The 22,881-nt window shown below is 42.1% G+C and overlaps 1 protein-coding gene across 2 annotated transcripts in view; it reads left to right on the top strand.

Annotated features, from left to right (window-relative positions):
* Positions 1–21,126: 21,126 nt before the first annotated feature.
* Mybpc1 (myosin binding protein C1) overlaps positions 21,127–22,881 on the top strand; it is an 83,763-nt gene continuing 82,008 nt past the window's right edge. Inside the window, exon 1 of one of the 2 annotated variants that reach the window (XM_060377875.1) lies at positions 21,127–21,378. In XM_060377875.1, the coding sequence (XP_060233858.1) occupies positions 21,354–21,378 (25 nt within the window). In that variant the 5' untranslated portion in view covers positions 21,127–21,353. The remainder of the gene's footprint in view (positions 21,379–22,881) is intronic. The other variant, XM_060377874.1, reaches the window with a different exon arrangement.

Raw genomic sequence — 22,881 nt, 5'->3', positions numbered from 1 at the left:
ATCCCTGAGTCTGGCCTGGGGCTGTAACCATTGCTCAGGGTGAACGAGGTTGTGGCTGAGTTGGGTGCACCTCAGTGCCGTGGCGGTGTTTCCCGGTGCCTGAATGCAAGGCAACTAGACGATGGAAAAGGCCCTTACCTGAGCCCTCAGTTCTGCTCTCACCTGCACAGTAAATTGGAAGGCTTAAAAGATAAATCAGTCTACATGTTTTGCTTGATTGGGGCTTTTATAACTTTTTTCTTTTCTTTTTAGATTGGAGAGCTGAAATAACACATACCTGTTTTTCACAGTGTTGACGCCTGGAAAGCCTGAGGTCAAGATGTAGGCAGGTCTCATGTCTGCTGAGGACCCTGCCCTACACATAGCCATCTGTTGGTGCTGTGTCTCCACGTGGTAGAGAGCAGAAGAGAGATCTCCCACCTCATGACCTAACTTTTTCCTGAGGAGAGGGCTCATAAGCGCTCAACAATCCCACTGACTTTCTCCCATTCTCCAAGCCGGTTTCCATGACGGGAACAGTATTTGTTCCCTGTGAATTCCCACACGAGGGCTTCCTGACCTTGCCCAATGCTGCTGTGCTAATATTTAGAGAAAGGCGTGGGTGGGCTCCCTAAGTACCGACTTCTCCATAGGGCTGTATTTAAGGCGGCAAAAGTCAAGCCCCAACCTCAAATTCCCAAACACTTTTTACTTGCAAAGGGCTTTAGAACACCTTTCTCAGCAATAGCTTTTAACACCCCCTCGCATACCCACCGCCTACCCGCGGTCTGACTCACCTCTGCAATCGACAGCGGCAAGCTTTTCTCAGTGTGTCCAGACAGCGCTCTGCCATTTCATCCCCCAAAGGTTGCGACTCCTCAACCTCCAGCCACCTCTGCTTTCTTCTTCCTCGCTTTTCTTCTGTAAGCAAGAAACCTCCCTCTTAAAGGCTTTGAGAGAAGGGAGGATTCCGTTTGGCACACCGGAAAGGAAAATAAAATTGTAGTTACTCACATGCCCACCCCCCTTTTTTTTCTCATCACAAGGATGTTTGGTGACAGTAGGAAAAATCGTGTCAGATCAAATGTAAGAGGAGAACGCCAAGTGAAGAGTGGAAAGACACGTGAAAGCAGGGACAGCAGGTGGGTCTGTCATGGTGGGGAGAAGGATTAGTTAACAACCTCACTGTAACTTAAAATACCATCTCTGCACTGGGACTGTTGGAGGCTCCTGGTGTGGGAGAATTTGCACAACTGCTCCGTGGTGTCTCCAGGAGCATGACAAGATGTAGCAGTGAAAAAGGTTAAGCGTCGTGTGTGAGAGTGAGTTATTGAAAAATAAGCGTATCGCCAGATCTTGCCAGAATGAATACGTTTATCATTGGGAAATAATGGTAAGACCAGAGGCCCCGTGTGGAAACTAGCTGGTATTTCCTCCAGAATGTGGAGGGCCAGACAATCCGAAATCAGAGCCACACAACCCAGTGGCAAACAAAATGCAGAAGCCTTCATTCCTAGGTTTCTGTGTCTGTAAAGTGGGACTGATAATAATTCTAACACACTGGGTTATTGTATTTGATAAATTATTCCAGTAGTGAAAACAGCCACTCATTACTGCAGTAGTCCTGAGAGAGGAAGCCAAGAACGGTCTTCTCATACTACTGCTATTATTATATTTATTATTATTACATAATATTATTACATAATAATAAATATAAGCCCATTCCTGTAGAGAGACAGGATCTCACTCCACAGCTCTGTAGACCAGGCTGAACCTTGAGCTCACAGAGATCTGTTTGCCTCTTCTTCCTAGGGCCTGAGGCTGAAGGTGTGTTGCAGGCTTGCACCGCCACACCCGGCTTTCTTTCTCATAGTGAGTCTCTCAGCCAGGGAACTGAGACAAGCATGGAAGAGAGGAAAACAGGGAAGAGACTGGAGGGATTTCCTTCTAGTTCAGGTAACACTGGGGTAATAAATTACTCCCAAACAGCGCGGCTGACTATTGGCCAGCCATTTCCCGCTACCATTAGCACGTCCAGTATCAGAAGCCAAAACCCAGACTCTGGAGTGAGGCAGTTTGAGCCTATATTTATAACTCCTCGGGATGTCTGCAGCTGATGTGAAGGATACTTATTCACTTGGGAACATAGTCAAATTCATGCAGTGGAAGTGAGGGGAACACTCCTGTCGCTGGCGATCATCTGAGCTAGGGCTTCGAATCTTAATGTGCCACAGGGTATTTGTCTGCAGTGGCCTGTAACGTTGAACTTGGAAGACCCTTAGTGTTGTCCAGCTAACTATGAAATGTGTTCAACCAACAGAGTAACATCCTCCTTCTCCTTCTCCCCTCCTCTTCTTTAAAAGGGTCACTCACACAAAGGAGATCAGGCTAGCCTCCAAGCTCAAGGTCTCTGAGGTGCAGGCCAGAATGCCTTCCACTTATTTATCCTTAAAAGAATTATTCTCATATTTATGGCTTTAAAAGCTTTCTTCTGTATTTTGCCATAGCAAAGGCTCAAAAGCTGGAATTGTCTTAAACTGCTTATCTGCAAGAAAATCTGGCTTTGGGTATGTTCCTTTGGCATTCTTTACTTTTCTTCCTCAAATCCAACTCCTACCAAAAAAAACCCAGAACAGCGGAGCTGGAAAACTCCCAATATAATTGAAGTTATTAGGATTTTTTTTCTTACTGTACCAGCCACTGACTAAATCAGACACTGTGTGTGATGTCATTCCTTCCAAATGTTCTCCCAGGCCAGGGGGGAGTGAGGCTAACCCATGGTTTTGGGCTTGGAGTGGCTCTTTAGGAAAACTGCAATGTGGAAGGGAGGAGACAGACCATCTCACTAGCCTTTTGGCTGGAGCTTTGCAGTAGCCTGGGGGTCTGAGTACTTGAACCACTCTATTCCCATGCGCAATAGGATAAGGCAAAGAGGAGTTCCTTGTTCAGGGTTCAAGTGCTCTCGTGACTCTCCTAAAATAACAGTGAGCACGATACAGGAGAACTTCACGTAGCTAAGAGCACAGGCTTTCGGTGCCCTTGTCACCCAATCATCGCCCTTCCCCTCAAACAAGCTGAGCTAGTGAATAAAATTTTCCATCAACACTTGGAGTGGCAAAACCCTTCTGCTTCTGCATTTCCTGTTCCACTAACAGCTCAGTTACAGAGCAGAGCACATTAGCTGGGCTTTCCACTGTCCTCTCTCCCAAATGTTTTCCCAGCAACATCCGCTGCTCCTTACCCGGATTCTCATCTGATCAAAGACAACCTCTCCGTTTTGGCTTCCTTTCGCTGAAGAAAAAAAAAATTATTATTATTATTATTATTATTATTTTGTGACTTTCTCTATTTCTTTTGCAAGAACTGTAATTGTTTTCACATGGTCTTTGGTTCATGTGTTCCATGAATCAACCCAGGTTTGCCACTGAGTCTGTGTATATGTGTTCCATCAGCCAAGTTATTATGCCTCTCTGAGCATTAAAGAAATCTGATAGTTTCCTTGGTCTCTATTTTGGAAGATGCAGGAGCTTTACCCTTAGCGACAGCATGCGGCAAGATTTAAACGAGGTTAACAAAGAGGAAGAGTTTGAATGGGAAGGAAAAACTCCAAATGTCTTGTTTTAACTTACACCAATATGCGGCATGGGAGATTAAAATGAGGAACTTCCTTTAAAACTGAATAGCCTCCGGTATTCACTGAACACATGTATGAAATTCTCAAAGAAAAAAAAATAAAAATAAATGTGCAACAGGATAAGGCAAAGAGCTTCCTTGTTTGGGGTTCAAATCCTTCCCGTTCATTATTTATTATTTTAAAAAGTTTCCAATATTTTATGTATATGGGTATTTTGCCCACATGCATTTCTGTGTACCACCTGCGTGCCTTGTTCACGTGGAAGCCGCAATGATGCTGGATGCTCTAGAGCTGGAGGTACAGATGGTTGGGAGCCATCATGTTGATGCCGGGTACAAATCCAGGTCCTCTAGGAGAGCAGCTAGTGCTCCTAACTGCAGAGCCATCTCTCCAGCTCTAGTGCTTTTAAAGCTAATAAAAACTGGGTAGTTTCTGGAGAAAAGCTGCGTGTAAACTATATGTGTATAGGACGGTGTGAAAATTATAAAAGGAAAGGAGTACTACAGTTTGGAATTGTTTGCTTTCTTTTCTATATTGAATGGCATTTTTAATCTTCTGTAGCTTTTCAACATCTGGTCTACAGCTACATGGTTTCATGTCCTCATAGCCATCCTCTTCAAGGGTCTTTTGTGTAAAATGAGTTTCTGGAAAAGGAAACAAACAAGGTTTTGTTTTCTTCTTTTTCATTTTTTTACTTTGTCTTTTTAGAGTGGATGCTATGTTATCTTGTTTGGGTTTTTTTGTTTGAGGCCTGGTACTATGTCTTACTTTGTAAACCAGGGTGGCCTGCAACTCCCTATGTAGACCAGGCTGGCCTCAGACTCACAGAGATCCAACTGTCTCTACCTCCCAAGCACTGAGATCAAAAGCAAGTACCACCATGCTGACTCCATACTGGCTTTGAACTCACTATGTCAACCAAGCAGTCCTCAAGCTTAAGGTCCCTTTGTCATAACTTTTCCACCTATGGCATTACAGGTGCCATCACACCTAGGTTCATTTCCACCTTGGATGACTCTCCTGTAACTCCAGCTCCAGGGGCTCTGACCCCCTCTTCTGGCCTCTACAGGTATGTGCATACACACATAAATAAATAAAAAGCAATCTTTTTTAAAAAATTAGTGTTTATTGCTTCTTTTTTTTTTATCCTGGTTACAAATGATATATGACATAAAAAATAAGATACTATAATACAGTTCAAAAGCAAATCTTTTTCTCAATATATGACAAATATATTGCTCCATGTTGATATGGATAAGTCTACTCTTGTAAGTAATTTTTGAGTTTTGAGACAGCTTGCACCCTGGATCCCTGCTGGCCTAGGATGTACTTTGTGGAGCAGGCTATCCTTGAACTTGGGGAGATAGTCCTGCTTCAGCTTCCTGCATGTTGAGATAATACATTTGCATCACTATCACTGACCTCATCATTTTTATGACTGCTCTCTTCTTTGCATATGCCATTTAATTATGTAGCATTTATAAACAATGTTTGCTAATTAACACACAATAATTAACTAGATTCCCATTATTGACATAAGGCTTATTTTCTATTTGTCTATCTAGTCTATTTACCTACTTATCTGTTTTTCAGCCAGGGTCCCGCTATGTAACCCAAACTGGCCTTGACCTAACCAGCCTAAATATTTTCCAGCTCTGTGTCTTCCTCCGGTGGCTCCTGACTGCTGACCTGAAAGGCAGGATGCCACCATGCTCCGTAGCTCATTTCTGTAGCTGCTCTGAACAGTGCCGCACCAGTGAACATCTTTTTGTGTAATCTTTACTGTCTTGTGTACGGTGTTCTGTAGCGCCAGCTTTTAGACGTGGGAATCGTAATTCCCAAAGCAAGCAGAGGAATGAGTCAGAACGGTGGTTTTTAACCTGTTGGTTTTGAACCCTTTGTGGGATCTAGGAGCCCTTTCTCAGGAGTCTCCTAAGACCATGAAAAAACACAGATATTTACATCATAATTCATGATAGCAGCAAAACTGCAGTTATGAAGTAGCAATGAAAATAGTTGTGTGGTTGGGGTCACCACACATGAGGAACTATATTAAAAAATGGCAGCATTAGGAAGGTTGTGAACCACTGGTCTAGACAATCTTGATAAATTACCATGCCCACAGGATGTAGATCTGAATCTCCTACAATGCACGTCTGAAGTCAAGGTTTTCTGAAAGTCCTGTTGGGACAAAAGCGGTGTAGAGGGTACCACCCCTTCCTTCACAGCTGACTAGAACCTCACCCCACCCCACCCCCTCCTCTGTGTGTTCTGCATCACTGGGCCTGCACCAACAGCGATGATCACATCACCTACAAATGCTCCTGTCTCATCAACCTTACCCCGTGTTTGTATTGTTCTGGTTCCAGGACGCTGAGACTTTAAGCCGAGGCTCTAACTTGAGCAGGAAGAGTTTATTTTGGGATGAGGAATCTCCCCCCAGAGACAGGCCTCTCATCCACTCAGTCTCACTCTCTCTGTATCTGTCTCTCTCTCTCTGTGTCTCTGTCCTTCTCTTTGTCTCTGTCTCTGTCCCTCTCTCTTTCCCCTTCCCCCTCCACTCCACTCCTCCTTTCCCCTCTGCCCAGCCTCCTTCCCACTCCACCTCCTTTCCCTCAACTGGGAAGCTCCAGAGGAGGAATTGGCTTCTAAATCTGTAGCTCGCTCTTTTCTCTCTCAGAAAATATCAGTGGTTTTTCACATCTACTCACTTAACGCACTGGAACACAGTCAATGGGACAGTCCAGGGACAGGTTGACAGCGACTTTAGTCACTTACGGAACGTGCCCCTATAAATCTCCTTCAGTGTGTAGAGTTGAAATACGTACAACATATGCGTTTCATCAGCCCTGTAAACACAGTTGTTTGAAATGGCGGAGAAAGAAGGCCGGCACAGCAAACTTGACTTTCAAAAGGTCATGACAGGAGTAACTGGAAGGGGAGCGGGGAAGGGTGTGAGAATATGATAGGAACACACTGTGTACATGTATGAAATTCTCACAGAATAAAAAAATATTTAAAAAGTGATGACACACTAGTTGGTTTTATGTTGAAACGATACTCCCTCCATGCGCTCACGTCATTTTACCTTAAACAAGTAAAAAAGTTTAGAATAAGAGTTTGCTTAGTCTTTTATTTTTTTCAAAATGTCACTTTGTCTGATCATGGTAACTTAAGCTTTGCAGTCCCACTTTTCAGGAGGCTGATGATTGTTGTGAGGATCAAGCCAGCAGCCTGGGCCACCCCAAAAGCCATCTCAAAAATTAGAAAAAGAAAAAATACTTTTGATCAATAAATTAATTTTGATGACAAAAACATTAGTATGACCTAAAACCTGGGCATGGCAGAATGAGGTAGGCGTGGCTAAGGTTCCTGGGCTTTGGGAACAGGAGAACCACCAGAAACAGACAGAAAGACTACGGGAAGAGAGGAGGAAAGAGGATGCCTTGATGGGTTAGCGTGGAGAAGGACCCGAGGAAGGATTTCAATAATGAATTGGAAAGGCTCAGATAAAGGGGAGCAGGAGCTGTCTCTGTCATGAACTCGGTTGCCTGCTCTTTGATCACTTGATGTGGACTTGCCAGGCCATAGAAGAAGAGGATCCAGGCAGTCCTGATGAGACTTGATAAGCTATGGGCAGATGGCAATAGTGGAGAACTCCCCCTTTCAGTGGACTAGGGGAAGGGGATTTGGGGAAAGAGGGCTGTCCTTGCTTTAACTATGGTTAGCTATGTAGACCAGGCTATCTTCAACTCACAGAAATCTACCAGCCTCCACCTCCTGAGAGCTGGGATTAAAGGCTACCACATGTGCTACCACATCTCTCATGCATCAAATTTTTATTTTTTTTATTTTAATTTTTCTGAGGCAGGGTTTCTCTGTGTAGCCTTGGCTGTCCTGGACTTGCTTTGCAGTCTAGGCTGGCCTTGAACTCACAGAGATCGACCTGCCTCTGCCTACCCAAGTGCTGGGATTACAGGATTACACCTTGCCTGGTTATATAAAAACTTGAAAGGAAAATATATCTAATAACTTTGATAGAAAATAAGGAGGAAAACGAATGTTTTCTATGACTTATGAACAGACATGACAATACTCAGCTATCCTGCTTTTCAAAATGAACCACACAACTAGTCTTACAGTACACTTCTCATATCCGCTTCCTCGGAGGTGTTCATCACCAGCCTCGCCACAAAGAAGTGTCAACCAGCAGCCACTGTCCGAGCACAGTCCAGGAATGGAGTCGCATGATGAGCATTCTCGGTGCTTGTGAGAAAACTCCAAGAAACCAAGAGTCTTGTGACCTCGGTTTTTTCAAAAACATGAAATTGTTCTTGGATTATGCTTTTGTGCCCCTCCCAGGTGTAGTGGATAGAATTGAGTTAGCTGCAGATTATTCATTACAACTGGTTTATATACTGGTTATATTACAAAAGGTTTACATCCCTTTATGGAAAAATGTGTTTTTTCCACATTCTGCTTGTATACGGCTTGCCTGCCACATGCTATTTGCTCTTGTGACTGTGATGTCACTGCTTGTTCGTGTGATGCATGACTTTATTCATGTATCTCTTCTTAACTCATAGAGTAGGTCAGTGGTTCTCATCCTTCCTGATGCTGTGAACTTTCAATGCAGTTCCTCATGTTATGGTGACCCCCAACCATAAAATTATCTTTGTTGCTACTTTATAACTGTTATTTTGCTACAGTTAGGAATGTAAATATTTTTGGAAATAGAGGTTTGACAAAGAAGTTGCAACCCAGAGGTTGAAAACTATTTGATATTCTGCATAAAGTTAGTTGACTATTGCATGAGATTTTAATTGGCCTCACTTATTGGCTCCATTCTCCCAGGTCCCACGACCTCTAGAGCAGTGAGAGGCCACCATGAATGACGATCTTCTGTAAGGATAACCTTAAGAAGATGGTGTTCTCATGGTGCCATCCAGAAATGCTTCTGTGGTGGTTTAAATAGGTATGGCCCCCACAGATTCACGTGTCTGAAGGCTTGGCCAGAGGGAGTGGCTCTATTAGGAGGTGTGGCCATATTGGAGGAAGTGTGGCCTTGTTAGAAGAAGTGTGTCATTATCAAGGCAGGCTTTGGGGTCTTATATGCTCAAGGTACACCACTGTGGTTCATAGTCTCCTCCTGGCTGCCTGCAGACCAAGATGTAGAACTCTCAGCTCCCTCTCCAGCACCACGTCTGCCTGCATGTTGCCATGCTTCCGCCATGATGATAATGGACTAAACCTCTGAAGTGTAAGCTAGCCCTGATTAAATGTTGTCCTTTATAAAAGTTGTCCTTTATAAAAATTTTATTTTATTAATTAAAATTTTATTTTTATACTAATTACAGCTTATTAGTATTCCAGTTGTAGCCACCTCCCTCATGCCCTCCCAATCTGGTCATGATGTCTCTTCACGGCAATGGAAACCCTAACTAACTAAGACAGCTTCCATGATATAAAATGAGTGATGCCATTCTTCCCTCTGGGCCAGTCAAGTCCAGCATCAGAGCCTAAAGAGTCTCAACACCTGAGGGAACATTAAGAACACAGACTGATGATGGAGTCCCTCTTTGCCCCTCACCAATTCAATCAAAATGCAGCCTTGAACAAGGCAGTGAAACACCTCCATAGGTATTTTAAATTTCCCCGCAAGACTCCACAGTATAACCAAGGTACAAATTATTTGTCTAAGTCTTAAACACACTATACGTTTCATGGCCCCCTAGAAACTTCCAAGTAGCTGGGTAAAATCTGAATTATTGCTCCCCTGTTGGGGGGCCATCTTGGCTCACTAAGAATGTTACCATCGTTCCTATGTGGAAGGTCCCAGGTGACAGGTTAACTGTAGAATTCAAGGAAGACATTAGAGGGTTGGGTCATGTGCTCCCGGAGAGTGTGAATGGGAATGTGCCCTAGGAAGAAATAATGAAATAAGCAAAGATGCCAACTCTCATGAGAGTGTGAGTCTGTATGTGCACAGTGCTACAAGGAATAGAATTGGGAGACACTGAGGGATGATGAGATAGTCAACTCTTTGACCTTGATAACAGGAAGATCTGATGCCCTCTTTTCCAAAGGCATTTCCAGAATGCTGGAAATCAGGATTGCTGATAGAGTTATTCATTCTGGAAAGGAAATGAAAGCAGCCATCTGAGTGAGTGATGCCGCTATGGATTGAAAAATTGCTTTATGCAAAGAGGCACATAGTCTTCATTTAGGGCAAGAGATCAGAGCTGATGTGGGTGTGGTGGTGTCTAACTGTAACCTGGGAGATGGTTGATGAAGGAGGATGGCAAGGTCAAAAGAAAGTTCTAGGCCAGCCTGGGTTACAATATGAGACCATGTCAATGACAAAATGAGAGAGGCGGCGAGAGAGGGAGGAGAAAGATCTCATGGCTGGCTTTTTGATTACTTTCATGGTGTCACCAGTAAATCATCAGAGACAACACTGGCTCGGGGGAGCTTGTCCTCCAGTCCTCCTCCTTAAACAGATGTTCACCCCAGACCATAATCACAAGGGTGGTAATGTGATGAGCTGTGGAATCTGTCTTCCAAGAAAACCACCCCTGCTTAAGAGGAGCACTGTGACTTTCTCCCTGGGAGCACCCAGGAGTAACTGTCAGGCCCAAGAAAGTGATGTGCGAGTAGGTGTTTGAGCAGAATAGAGGAAAGATCTTGCATCAGGATTGTCCACCGAGTCTTGCTTATGTTGGGAAATTGTCATTAAATAATGACAAATAAAAAATGTTGCCTTTGAACGATACCCCACCCAGCCATTTGGTTTTTCTTTTAAAGTATTTTACTTTCAGAAATTAAATTCTGGAGAACTTACAGAGCTCTTGTGTATAAAGCTTGTGTGTGCAACTGTGGTCCATAAAATCAGATTTCAACAGAAACCAAAAGGCTAAATCTCTCAACTGGGTATTTTATCTTATTAATTTTTAAGATTTATTTATTTTACTTTGTATGAATGTTTTGCCTGCATGTATGTATGTGTACCATGTATGTGTTTGGTGCCTTTGGAGAAGAGGGCATCAGATCTTCCAGAATTAGAATTACAGATGGTTGTTCATGTCAGTACTAAGAATTGAACCCAGGCCCTCTGAAAGGGCAGCCTGTGTTCTTACTGCTGAGCCACCTCTCCAGCCCTAACTGGGTATTTTACAGTTGAATTACAAGAGTCTCCTAAGTGGAGACTTTTTCTCTATTTTTAATATTGGGAGTTGAAGTCAGGGCTTTGTACACGCTGGGCGAATGTTCAACCATTGAACTATACCCCTAACCCACCAAATGCTAAGGACAAAAAATTAATATATTGACTTTGCTACTCTCAAACCTTTCTACTCCTAGTTCAGAGTGCGCCCGAGTGCTCTGTGGAGGTCAGAGAACAAACCTGAGAGTGTCAGTGTTCTCCTCCATCATGTGGATTCTGATTCTGATGACTCATTAGTCTTAGCAGCAAGCACCTTAACCTACTGAGCCATCTCTTTTACCCAGGAATGTTTTAACTGATGCCTCTGATTTTGTCTTATGGTCTGAAATGAAATCATTCTGTTGATACGTCCTTGAAAATGGTAAGACCTTTCTTTATTTGTGCAGCTTCCCCTTTCAGAACTAAGAAACACATAGTTTGAAAAATCAATTGCGTACTTTGCTAATTGATCAGTACGTTTTCCTTACAGTTGTGCGACAGCCACTGTGAAGACCATACGGGTGGGCATGACACTCTTTGTCACGTTAGAGGGGCTTAGTTTAATAACTAAAACCACATGTTATGGAAAATATTTCCAAATACTGGATCTTCCATTAGTGGTGAACTTTGGAGATAATTCAACTTCCTTGAACCTCAGTTTCCATGTCTCCTTGTTTTAAGGCGAGTGTAACCATGATCACCCTCTCGTGTTTTAGGAAGGTGGAAGGAAATGGCCCTGGAAAATGCTTAGCAGGCTGCCGTAAGTGCGACTAAATGGTGACAAGGATTTCCTTTCAGGAGAGAACTGAGGAAGACTGTCTTCAGCCAGTGAGGAAAATGAGTGCACTGCAGCGCTGTCCAGGGCAGCTGAGAAGGACTGGGGTCTTTTCAAACAAAGCCACACAGCAGAAAATAAATCAGAGTCCAGAATCTCCTCCCACGGGCTACAAATAGAAGCTGCAGCTGCAGGCCTGAGGCTGGCCTTTACATGTCCAGAGTGCAAAGGGACTCCTGGTGGCAAGCTGATCTTTTCTGTCACACCCACACAGACTCAGCAATCACCCGTGGAGTCACTGAATGCTAAGGAGCCATTTTTAGTAGAGTATAGCAAATTATCCAGTTATACAGACTGGGTAGAAATAGAACACGGTGAATTTAGTGATTAGATGTTCCTGCCTGTACTGTAGATGATTCTGGATTGCAGAGCTACCAATAATAATCCATTCCATCTTTAGAATAATTAACCACGTCTAGGCACTGGACCAAGGACATTCAATGTTAGCCTATTTAATGGTCCCACACCTCTGTGGGACAGATGAGATTATGATCCCAACCTAGATTTCAGGGGGGAAAAGGCCAACAGGAGACTCAGAAACCAAGATCAGCGAGATTAAACGTTTACCCAAGTCACAGAATTCTGCGTGTAAAGCCAGTGTTTTCCCCAAGTCTGTCTGACCTTGAGTCTTGTCTCTTACCCATTTCTACAAACTATTTCATGAGCTTATTTCTTACTACAGGTGATGGCCTCTGCGGCGAGGGCAGTGCTGCCCTGGTTGGTTTTGTATCCCCAGGTGACAAATGATGATGGTGGGACAATGGGAAAAAAGAACAAAAACAAATGGCTTGCCTCTTAACAATACGCACTGTTAAAGCCGGGCCGTGGGGGCTCACGCCTTTATTCCCAGCACTGGAGAGACAGAGCGACATCTTGGTAGAGGAAGCAAAGTAAAGGGCAGAACCAGAGGATGAGAGGGCAGCTAGAACACGTGCCTTCTGGATGTGGCACAGTTAGCGTATTCTTGAACTCAGCAGTAGCTGCAGTTACCTACCTAAGACCTGCACAAGACTGGTCAACATTCCACCCTGGATGGAGGAGGGGCAAGTGAGGTCACAGTCCTCCCTGCAGGACTGTTGGCTGTTAATGGTTGTTGCAGAAGAGGGTGTCCTTATTTGAATTTTTTTTAATCTAAAAATTCCAAATGTTTCTTTGGAAATGATAGTTGTCCATGCTCTAGTAAACAACCTTGAACCGAAGCTCATGTAGGAAACCCTAATTGAACTCAGTGGCACACTCAGCATGAGTGGGAGGAGATGAAAACGTGGTGATGGGGCGCATACCTTTATCCCAGCACACGGGAGGCAGAAGCAGGCAATCTCTGTGAGTTTGAGGCCAGCCTGGTCTACAGAGCGAGTTCCAGGACAGCCAGGACTACATAGAAATACCTTGCATGAACACCCCCCCCCCAAAAAAAGACCAAAATTCATCATACACACATATGGAATTGTCAAAATAAACAAAGTTAAGTAAATAAATAAATTTACGTATCAAACATTAAAAACTATTTCAATGTACGTATTATCACAACTGGGACACTGCATTTTTTCCAATGAGTACTGTTGGAGAGAAGCAGAAGACACGGAGGTGAAAACCTGTTGGGGGCTAAAAGTTAAAGGAGCTGTTAAGGCACAGGAACTGCAGCTCCTTGTACTTCATGGCGTGTGGTAGGAGGGGAACGCAAGAGAACGCCTGTGTCTTGGAAGGGGTCCAGCAGAGACACCACCGACTAATTCGGGAGATGAAGGGGTTGTCTTCTGAAGAGAGGCTTAGAGGGTTTAAAATGCTTCAGTTTTAAAATAAGGCGGGTGAGGAGAGTTCTATTGATAGCCAGCAAACTGTCTGTATGAACGTGTACTTGGTATAAGAAACAGCTCAAAGTCGTGCGAAGGAACTGCAAGAGGGCAGTTTTCTTTCTTCTTTAAATTTCAAACATTTTGAGCCCGGGAATATAATAAGCAAGGGGAAGGAGGGCTTAAATTTTTCTTAAATGAAATATATTTATGGAAAATTTCAAGGAAAAAGACCTTCAGTTTTAATATACTTGCTAAAGTGCTAGGTTTAAGGAACAGTTGCTCATATTATCAAGCCATGACGTGGTGGATAGAAATAGTACTCTCTCATGACAGCGCATTTAAAAGTTTCCCACCCATTTGTGCATAAGAATTCACTTAGCGATTACTTTGCAACTCTGCTAACATTTGACAAATTCTTCAAGCCTTTGTTACCCATATCATGTTTTTTTTTTTGTTTTTTGTTTTTATCTGCCTCTCACAGAGTGAGAGAGCCTATGGCAGGAAAAATGAGTAGACACAAGATTTTTGGTAAGTTTTGTAGAGTTATTCTTCATGTTTTGACAGGCTGTGTCCCCCAGGCTAGACCCAGAATCTTGATTCCCCACCCCACCCTCTCACCCCAGTCTTTCAATACAGCTATGCAGAACCACGCTTGGCCTCATTCTTCACATTTTATTTGATTTAAATTATTTTCTTCTTGAGACCCAGATTCATGTAGCCTAGGCTAGCCTCCAGCTCGCTGCATAGCTGAGGATGACTTTGAATTCTCACTCCTCCTGTCTCCACTTTCTCAATGTTGTATTATAGAAATGACCATCTCCAGCTTTCATTCTTCAGATTTTTTCTTCTAACTTGTTCTCTTTTGGATTTTGAACTTCATTTTGGACCCCAGACTTCTGCTTTCCATGACTTAGTTAAAACTCAACCCCCTCCAAGTTTGCATAGGAATAACTGAGAGGAAGCAAAACACTTTTAGCAGTCATATTATCTCTGTTTAAAAATTTAATATTCGTTTTAGAGAAAGTTTGGGTTCCAAAGTAGAGACTCAGGATTAAGGTTGAAGGTAGGTTCTGGAACTCCTTCACACTCATAGCTGACAACATAAGAGGGAATTATTAAAGGAGAGAATGCGCCCTGGGAGCAGAAAGAGATATTAGATCAGTGGTTCTCAGCCTTCCTAATGAATGCTTCAACCCTTTAATACAGTTCCTGGTGTTATGGTGACCCCTAACCATGAAATTATCTTGTTGATACTTCATAACTGTATTTTTCTATTGTTATGAGTCATGATGTGATGATCTGATATGTTGGATATCTGATACGTGACCCCTGTGGGAGGGTCACATGACCCCTAAATGGGTTGAGAAATCCTGTATTAGACCCTTCTTTATTTCAGTCCACATCTAAACAGAGGTCCTAAATAAAATTTTCCACCTTCTTTCCTTCAGTGTCTGGATGGTGTCCCTCTGTTTCAGAGTCTGATGCCTCGCTCTGGGGTGATGTTAGAGACTCGTGGAAATTGGTTAGGTTGGAGTGCGAGCCTGAGGGTAAAGTCCTTACATGGCATTGATGCCTTTGTAGGAAAAGATGCCAGAGAGTTTGCTCTCTGTGTCCCTCTCTGTACCATGATAGAACCTAAGGAGAAGGCAGCCAGATGCCAGCCAGGAAGAGGGCTCTCACCAGAACCCAGTTGTGCTGGTACCTGACCTTAGACCTCCAAATTATAGAGCTGTAAAGAAGCAAATCTTGTTCATTTGGCCTTTAATCATGGCACTCCAGGTTGACTAATAGTGCCTTTAAATTACTTTTGCATAACTTGCATGTGTTTCAAATTGATATTTAAGATTATCCATCCTAAGCTTAAATAGCTACAAAAACTACATAATTGTTATTGTCCTATAACGGCGACATTAAAAATAAAGCTATATATACTTTAACTTTCTTTAAGAGATAAAAGTGCCATGATGATATAGCGCCTACCATGGATTGCTACAGACTATGAATAAACTTCTTAATTTATCTCTGCTCACAGTTTCAGAGGATCCAGCCTACCATGGGGTGGAAGGCATGTCAGATTACATCATGGATGGAAGGAAACAGAGAAGAATGCTGGCAACATTAAACACTTTTTTAAAAAGAAGATTCATTTATTACGTATACAGTGTTCTGCTTAAATGTACACCTGCACGCCAGAAAAGGGCATGAGAGATGGTTGTGAGCCACCATATCGGGGAATTGAACTCAGGACCTTTAGAAGGGCAGTCAGTGCTCTTAACCTCTGAGCCATCTCTCCAGCTAACACTTTAATCACCAGAAACTGAATATTATTTTTTTAATACTTACTTTTATTCTACATGGGATTTTTATTTCTATTTAATATAATATTTTTAAGCATTCAAAGAAATCTTTTCACCCCAAGTTTTCATATCAAAATATATGTAAACTGATTTAAGACATAGCTCTCACTATGTCATCCTGGCTGGCCTGGAACTCACAATGTAGATCAGGTTAGTCTCGAACTCACAGAGATCCACCTGCCTCTGCCTCTCAAGTGCTGGCATTAAAAGAATTCTTCACCATGCCTGGAATTAATTATAATTTTTAAAAACTTTTTTTTCTGTGACCACAGACTATATAGTATTTTAAAAATCCATTTGTAATTAAGTTACTATCATAAGTACCATTTGTATTCAATTGACTAAGACAATATAAAAGATAACAACTGAATACTAATTAAAGAGTATCTTATTAAAACTTGAATTTGTACTTCTATTAGGCAGAAATCCAATTTTCCTCATTAATTTATGGCTAAGTATCACTTATTGTCATAAGAAACATAGTTCACTGTCAATATCAGACAAAATAGATTCTATTTCAAAAACTGTTTTGAGACCAAGAACATTAGATATTAACAAATATATAACATTAGATATTAACAAATATATAACATCCGTGAACACAAGCACACTGAACACCATTAACTCCAAAATACACAAAGCAAACTCTGACAGAACTGAAGGGGGAAATAGGTAGTTCTGGAATAATAGGAGAAAGCAGCACCTCATTTCCAATAGTCAAAATATCCATAAAGAGGACAAGTTTCGTAGTGTCCTATTGCTGTGAAGAGACACCATGACCAAGGCAACTCTTATAAAGGGAGCATTTAGTTGGGGCTGGCTTAGTTCCAGAGGTTTATTCCATTGTCATCATGGCAGGAAGCACACAGTTAAGACACTGGACCAGGAGCTGAGAAGTGTATCCCGATCCACAGGCGGAGAGAGAGAGACACTGGGCCTGATTTGGGTTTTTAAAACTGTGAAGCTCACCCTCGATGACACACTTCCTCCAACAAGGCCACACCTCCTAATCCTCCTCAAATAGTGCCACCCCTGATGACTCAGCATTCAATTATACGAGCCTGTGGGGGCTTTTCTTATTCAAACCTCCATAATAAAGAAACAAAAGGCTGAATGACGCCGTGGACCAAGTAGCAGACAAAAAACAGAATGCACTCTCAACAGCAGCAAATAAACCAGGATACAGTCCTGGCTGTCCTGGAACTCACTCTGTAGACCATGGTCTCAGACGCACGAGGATCCTCCTGTCTCTGCCTCCCCAGTGCTGGGTTTAAAGGCCTGTGCCACTACAGCCCAGTGATTTTCTTAAATTTTTAAAATGATTTGTTGTTATAATTTAAAACTTATTCCGGGTGTTTATGTTTATATTTATTATGTGAAATGGGGGTCAAAGTATGATTGTTTTCCCCTCCGGTTTAATAGGGAATCATAACAGTGTTATCTTACCGTAAGGTTGGTCACAGTGCTTAATTGTGGACATTAACTGACTGCTCATCAAAAGGGCTCTAACCAAGAAAATATGGCATATCCACACCATGTACAACAATTTCACCCTAAGGAGAGTGTGCTACACAATAGGAGGAAATCTTTGCCAACTGTGTTTCAGTCAGGGGGTTAATATCAAGGGTACACTGAAACTATCCATGTGAGACAGTTATTGTCAACCACACTGATTAAGCCAAGTATAGGTTTTGAGTCCATTTTTATTGGTGGCCAGGCCAAGAGCAAGCTTCTGCCTCTAACAAGTGTCTTGGTGCCCAAGTTTAGGGGTAAGGCAAACCCAAAAAGTTAGATGAGGGTCAGAGTAACGTTGAATGGCAACACACAGTAATTATTTTAGGCATAACATAGCAATTATTTCTTACATATATATATATATATATTAGTTTACTTATTATTTTGGTTACTACATCTGGACCATGGGCAAGGTCACGGAAATCTCAAATGTGTTGCCAAGCCAGACCTGACCTTTGGAATGAGGCGGGTAGAGGCCTGAGATATTGTTCTGTGTATGTGTCTCTCTATCCTGCAAGAACATGAGGAGAAGGCAGCCAGATGCCAGCCAGGAAGAGGGCTCTCACTAGAACCCATTGTGCTGGTACCTGACCTTAGACCTCCAAATTGTAGAGCTATAAAAAAATAAATCTTGTTTATTTGGCATTTAATTATGGCACTCCAAGTTGACCCTAATCATTTCAACATAAAGAACTAAAAAATTTCAACACCAGAAAACCAAAACTTCCAGTCAAAATTGGCTAACAAAATTAACAAGTATTTATCAAGAAAAGAAATACAGAAGGCTAACAGCTGTTTTTAAAAGTGCTCAACATCCTTAGCCATCAGGGAAATGCAAATTAAAATACTTTGCTGTTTCATCACACCTGCTCACCTCGGAGGTCCGAAGAGGGTGTCTGCAATAGCAGGAAACAGTCCTAGCTGCCAAAGCAGCTCTCAAGACCCCTAAAAGAGTTTTGAAATAGTTTCTACTGTTGCCCAAGCTGCTTTCAAAATCCCTGTCCCAGCTTCCACGTGACTGCATGAAGTCACAGTGCTTGGGTAAAAGACATTTTTAATTCTGACTGTGGCATTGCCTGACTTTCTGATGATTCTGAACCATTTGCTTTATGTGAGCAAGAAATATTTCTTTCTTGTTTGAACTGTTGCTGGGGTTTTGGGTGTGTGTGTGTGATGGTTAGCCAATCTCCCCCTCAATAATAAAAAAGAATTTCAATAAGGCATTCAGCCAAAGGAGGGGGGGAGAGCCCTGATGACCATTTCTCCCCTTCCTGAGAGTCTGCAAAAATGCAGACTTAATTTAATTTAAATTAAATCCTAATTTAAACTCTTGAGTCTGATAAACCATGGGGCTATTTATCTTGGAATTTGTCTATTAGTTTCTCCAGTCCCATTTTCTCTTTGTAGTGAAGTCCCTCCTCACCAAAAAGTTCTACAGGTCGTAAAATACTTTCTCCGAGGACTGCAGCATTTGCTGGCATATGTTTGCTCCAGTAAAATGATCAGTGTATTAAAAGCCCACGGGGCCTCTGCTGAAGCCAAAGATGGCCCTGGCGCTCCTTTGCAGCATGTGTGAAATCTGCTGGTCACATAAACATTCTTCTACAGCGCTCTGCAGAGCCTCTGTCCATTTCACACAGATTGCTGGGCGTGCAGGGAGTGCTGGGAAAGACATTCTTTTCTAGAGCCCTCTACCACAGCAAACATCACAATGTTAGAGGTAACAGGCCTCTGAGATTAACTTTAAAATCTCTCATTTTGCACAGGTGGAAACTGAGGCACAGGTTGCTCACCAGGCTTCCTTATAGCAACTCAGCTGGATTACACCTGGTTCATAAATCTGATTTTAGATCTTAGGTTCTTTAAGATCATTTACTGTATTAACTGACATTCCCATAGTAGACACAGGGAAGCTCTTTGCCCTTCTTTCAAGCCATGTCTAAGCTGGCATTCAGAAAACACTGTTCTGTGGTTGACACTAACGGGCTGTTAAAGAATCTGCCTGAAAAGTGAACGATGTGTTCAGTGGAAGGAGAGAAACCTTCTTTACAGGCGATATTCAGAGAAAGTGCTGCCTAGCCCTGCATATCCAACTCATGATGCTATTAGGTGCTAGAGTTCCCATCCATATAGGAAAACTGAGCTTGGCACAGTGCCTGGCAGAACTAGATCTGATCAGTCACAAGGAAAACCAGCTGAGGCAATGTAGCTGGTTTGGGACAAATCCTGTTGAGAACACACACCATTGAAGGCATACAGGTGATGGCTGGACCTGTAAGCAGAGTCTGGAGGGCCATGCTTACGACAAGGAAAGTAAAGGTTCCTGTTTAGTCTAGCCCTTCGGTGGTCATGTTCTCACTGGTCTCTCTAGAGTTTCAGGAGAAAGTGACCAACCCCAATACCTTCTGTGACTGTTTTAGGTTAAGTTTCTGTGCCCATCTGCCATCTTAATAATCATCTTTTTTGTTCATTCATGGTGTTCTGAGGAAGCTATTTGCCATCTTTTTTCTTTCATTTTTAATTTTTTTATAATAATTACAGTTTATTCACTTTGTATTCCAGCTCTATCCCCCTCCCTCTTTCTCTCCCAACCCCACCCTCCCTCCTTCATCTCCTCCCAAGTCCCTCTCCAAGTCCACTGATAGGGGAGGTCCTCCTCCCCTTCCATCTGACCCTAGCTTATCATGTCTCATCAAGACTGGCTGCATTGTCCTCCTTTGTGGCCTGGCAAGGCTGCTCCCCCCCCTCAGGGGGGAGGTGATCAAAGAGCCAGCCCATGAGTTCATGTCAGAGACAGTCCCTGTTCCCCTTACTAGGGCACTCACAAAATATCTGGACACAGGAGTCTTTTCTGAGACTCATACTCCAACCAAGGACCATTCATGGATATAACCTAGAACCCCTGCTCAGATGTAGCCCATGGGAGCTCGGTAGCCATTTGCCCTCTTGAATCAAAGCATTGGCTGGTATATCTGACTTTCTTTACCCATGCCCCTCCCTCATTTATAGTTCAGTGGTGTGTGTGTGTGTGTGTGTGTGTGTGTGTGCGCGCACACACACTTCACAAAGCCATGCAACCATTCCCACACTCCAATTCCAGAACATTTTCATCATGGCCAGGAAAAGTCTTGCATTCATGAGCATTCAGTCCTAATTCCACTTCTAGCCTGTGGCAACCACTAAGCTATTTCCCAATGCTATGTTTACCTGTTCAGGATATTTCATGGAAGTAGGATTGAAGAACATGCTTTTATAACCTATCTTTTATTGCTGGTTTCTTCCATTAGCGTAAGTTCTGTCCACCTCGTAGCACATCTCCTTGCTTCTTCCTTTTATATGCTTGTAGTTTAAAAAAAGAATATTTTGTGAAAAAAATGCAAATGCAATATATCCTATATTAGACACCTTTGTTATTTTTGGTAGAGAAAATGAAACAAAATATTTAATGTGGAATTCAGTTTGACTAACTGCAGAAATACAATACAAACATTTTTAATCTCATTAGTTAAAAATAAGGAAAATGAACAACAAAGTTGGGCATAAAAATTATAGTCTTACTATACCATTTATTTTTCTTTTAAGTCTCAGTGAAAATTAAGAGAGAAGCCAGGCTCATGTAGTATCGTTTTCATTTACTTATTTTATCATCCAGAAAACTCTGTGCACTGCTGAGTCGGCACAAGCATCTGTCGGAGGGACAGAGAACAGGAAAGACCACGAGGCGCAGCCGAATTTAGAAAGTTAGAGGTACCCTCATCTGCCACACGAGCCGGACAGGAGAGTCCTTCCAGCAGGCGAGGGAGCATAGCAGACAACAGATGTGAGAACGGTCCCAGAGCTGTCAGGTTTCAGCATCCTTGTGCCGAAGAAGGGAGGCGCCAACGTGATTGATGGTCGGAGCCTGTATAAAAGCTTTCGACATCTCGGCAGCTGCTTGTCACACTGACCCGCACGATCTCTCTGCTGTCCTTGGGGTTTCTGTCAACTGGTGCTGGAGAGGAGAAAACTCCTTGGAGAGTAACCTTTTATTGTGGTCATGCCAGAACCCACTAAAAAAGAGGGTAAGAACACCCATCGATCTTCTTGTTATACTCTTTAATACTTGTTTTGGTATTTATTTTAAACAGTTATCTGATTTTTTTTAAAAGACTATAAAACAGTAGAATTAACAGGGATGCAAAGATAAAATTCTTGAATGTAGAAAAAGCCAGAATAAAAAAATATAAGACTATATAATTAACTGAGAAATATCTGATAAAGATAGTTTATAAAGCAATATTTAAAATTTTTATTTATTCATTGGAATATTCTTCAACTTCAAGAGGTCCTTAAAAAGCCTAAATCAAAGCTATTAACTGCTCATGGTGAGGAGGCTGCATTTTCAAGCTTCATTTCTTACTTTGTTTCTCAAAATTTCTACCTTGCTTTTGCAGCTCTCAGCGGGGGGAGGACGGGACATTTTCTTAGACAATAAATCTGGTCAAGTCTGCAAATAAGAATTTATGATATTATTTGTGGCTTCACTTTTTTTTTCACAGAAAGGCATTTAAAATATACAGATAAAAATGCTTTTTTCTTTGCTTGCTGCTTTGGGAGCTCAGCTTTGAAATTATTTCTTAAAAAGAAACTCTTTCTGATTATGACTGGCAGATTGTGGCCTCTACTGAGTTTTGCTATATATAGCAATCATCTCAAATTATATACCCTTTAAAAATAATTAAGAATAAAAAAGAAAAACAATTAAGGAGTAGTCTTTATTAGAAATTTTTTTCTCCTTTCTTTAAAAAGATCAGTGTTTTAAAATTGCTAGTTAATAATGTAAGCAAATTGGTCTTAGTAGTTGTGAAAATAGTGAAGATGCAAATTTGTCACACAAATACACTAACTAATTTTAATGGAAGCATCGTTTATAAATATTACCTCATGCTCTAGTCTCTCTTGGGATGACATAAATCTTTCATCCTTTACCAATCATTACAGAGGAGACGAATACCTTTGAGTCTTGAGCCAAGTTTTCTGAGCCAAGTTTTTGACAAGCCAAGTTTTTGATGTTTTGCTTCTTTGGGACTAATACAAAATGTAAATATTTAAATCAAATCAGTTTCATTGGGGCTTTTGAATCTTTTTAAATTTCCTCCCCTGCAGATAAAAGCATACTTACACCCACACACAGACGCGCACACACACAAGCTCAGCAGAGGACATAAAAACAATATTTAGGCTTTTTGTTTTTAATTCTTAAACGTGCTTGTTGCCATCATTTTGAAGAACTGTGCAAAAGATGCCATACGTTGAATCTGAAGTTGAGACCCTAGCCAGATTCTGAACAGGTTTTTAAGTGTTTTTTCTTTATGTAATTAGGTAGTCGGTGCTGACAGGTTGGGCCGGTCAGTTCCAGGTTGGCCCTACTTAGTGGCAGAGAGCATTGATGGATGAAGTCTTCCTCCCAGAATAACCACAGCAAATGCACGCATGAATGTGGGAACTTAATCCCAGCCCTGGGGAGGTGTGTGCCTAACCCCGCTAAAGCGTCTTATTTGTAAGACAATGATTTACATGTGTAT

The sequence above is a fragment of the Meriones unguiculatus genome, chromosome 2 (assembly GCF_030254825.1).
Source record: "Meriones unguiculatus strain TT.TT164.6M chromosome 2, Bangor_MerUng_6.1, whole genome shotgun sequence".
Classification (NCBI taxonomy): domain Eukaryota; kingdom Metazoa; phylum Chordata; class Mammalia; order Rodentia; family Muridae; genus Meriones; species Meriones unguiculatus.
The sequence above is the reverse complement of the archived record's forward strand: the minus strand, read 5'-3'. Positions and strand labels throughout refer to the sequence as shown.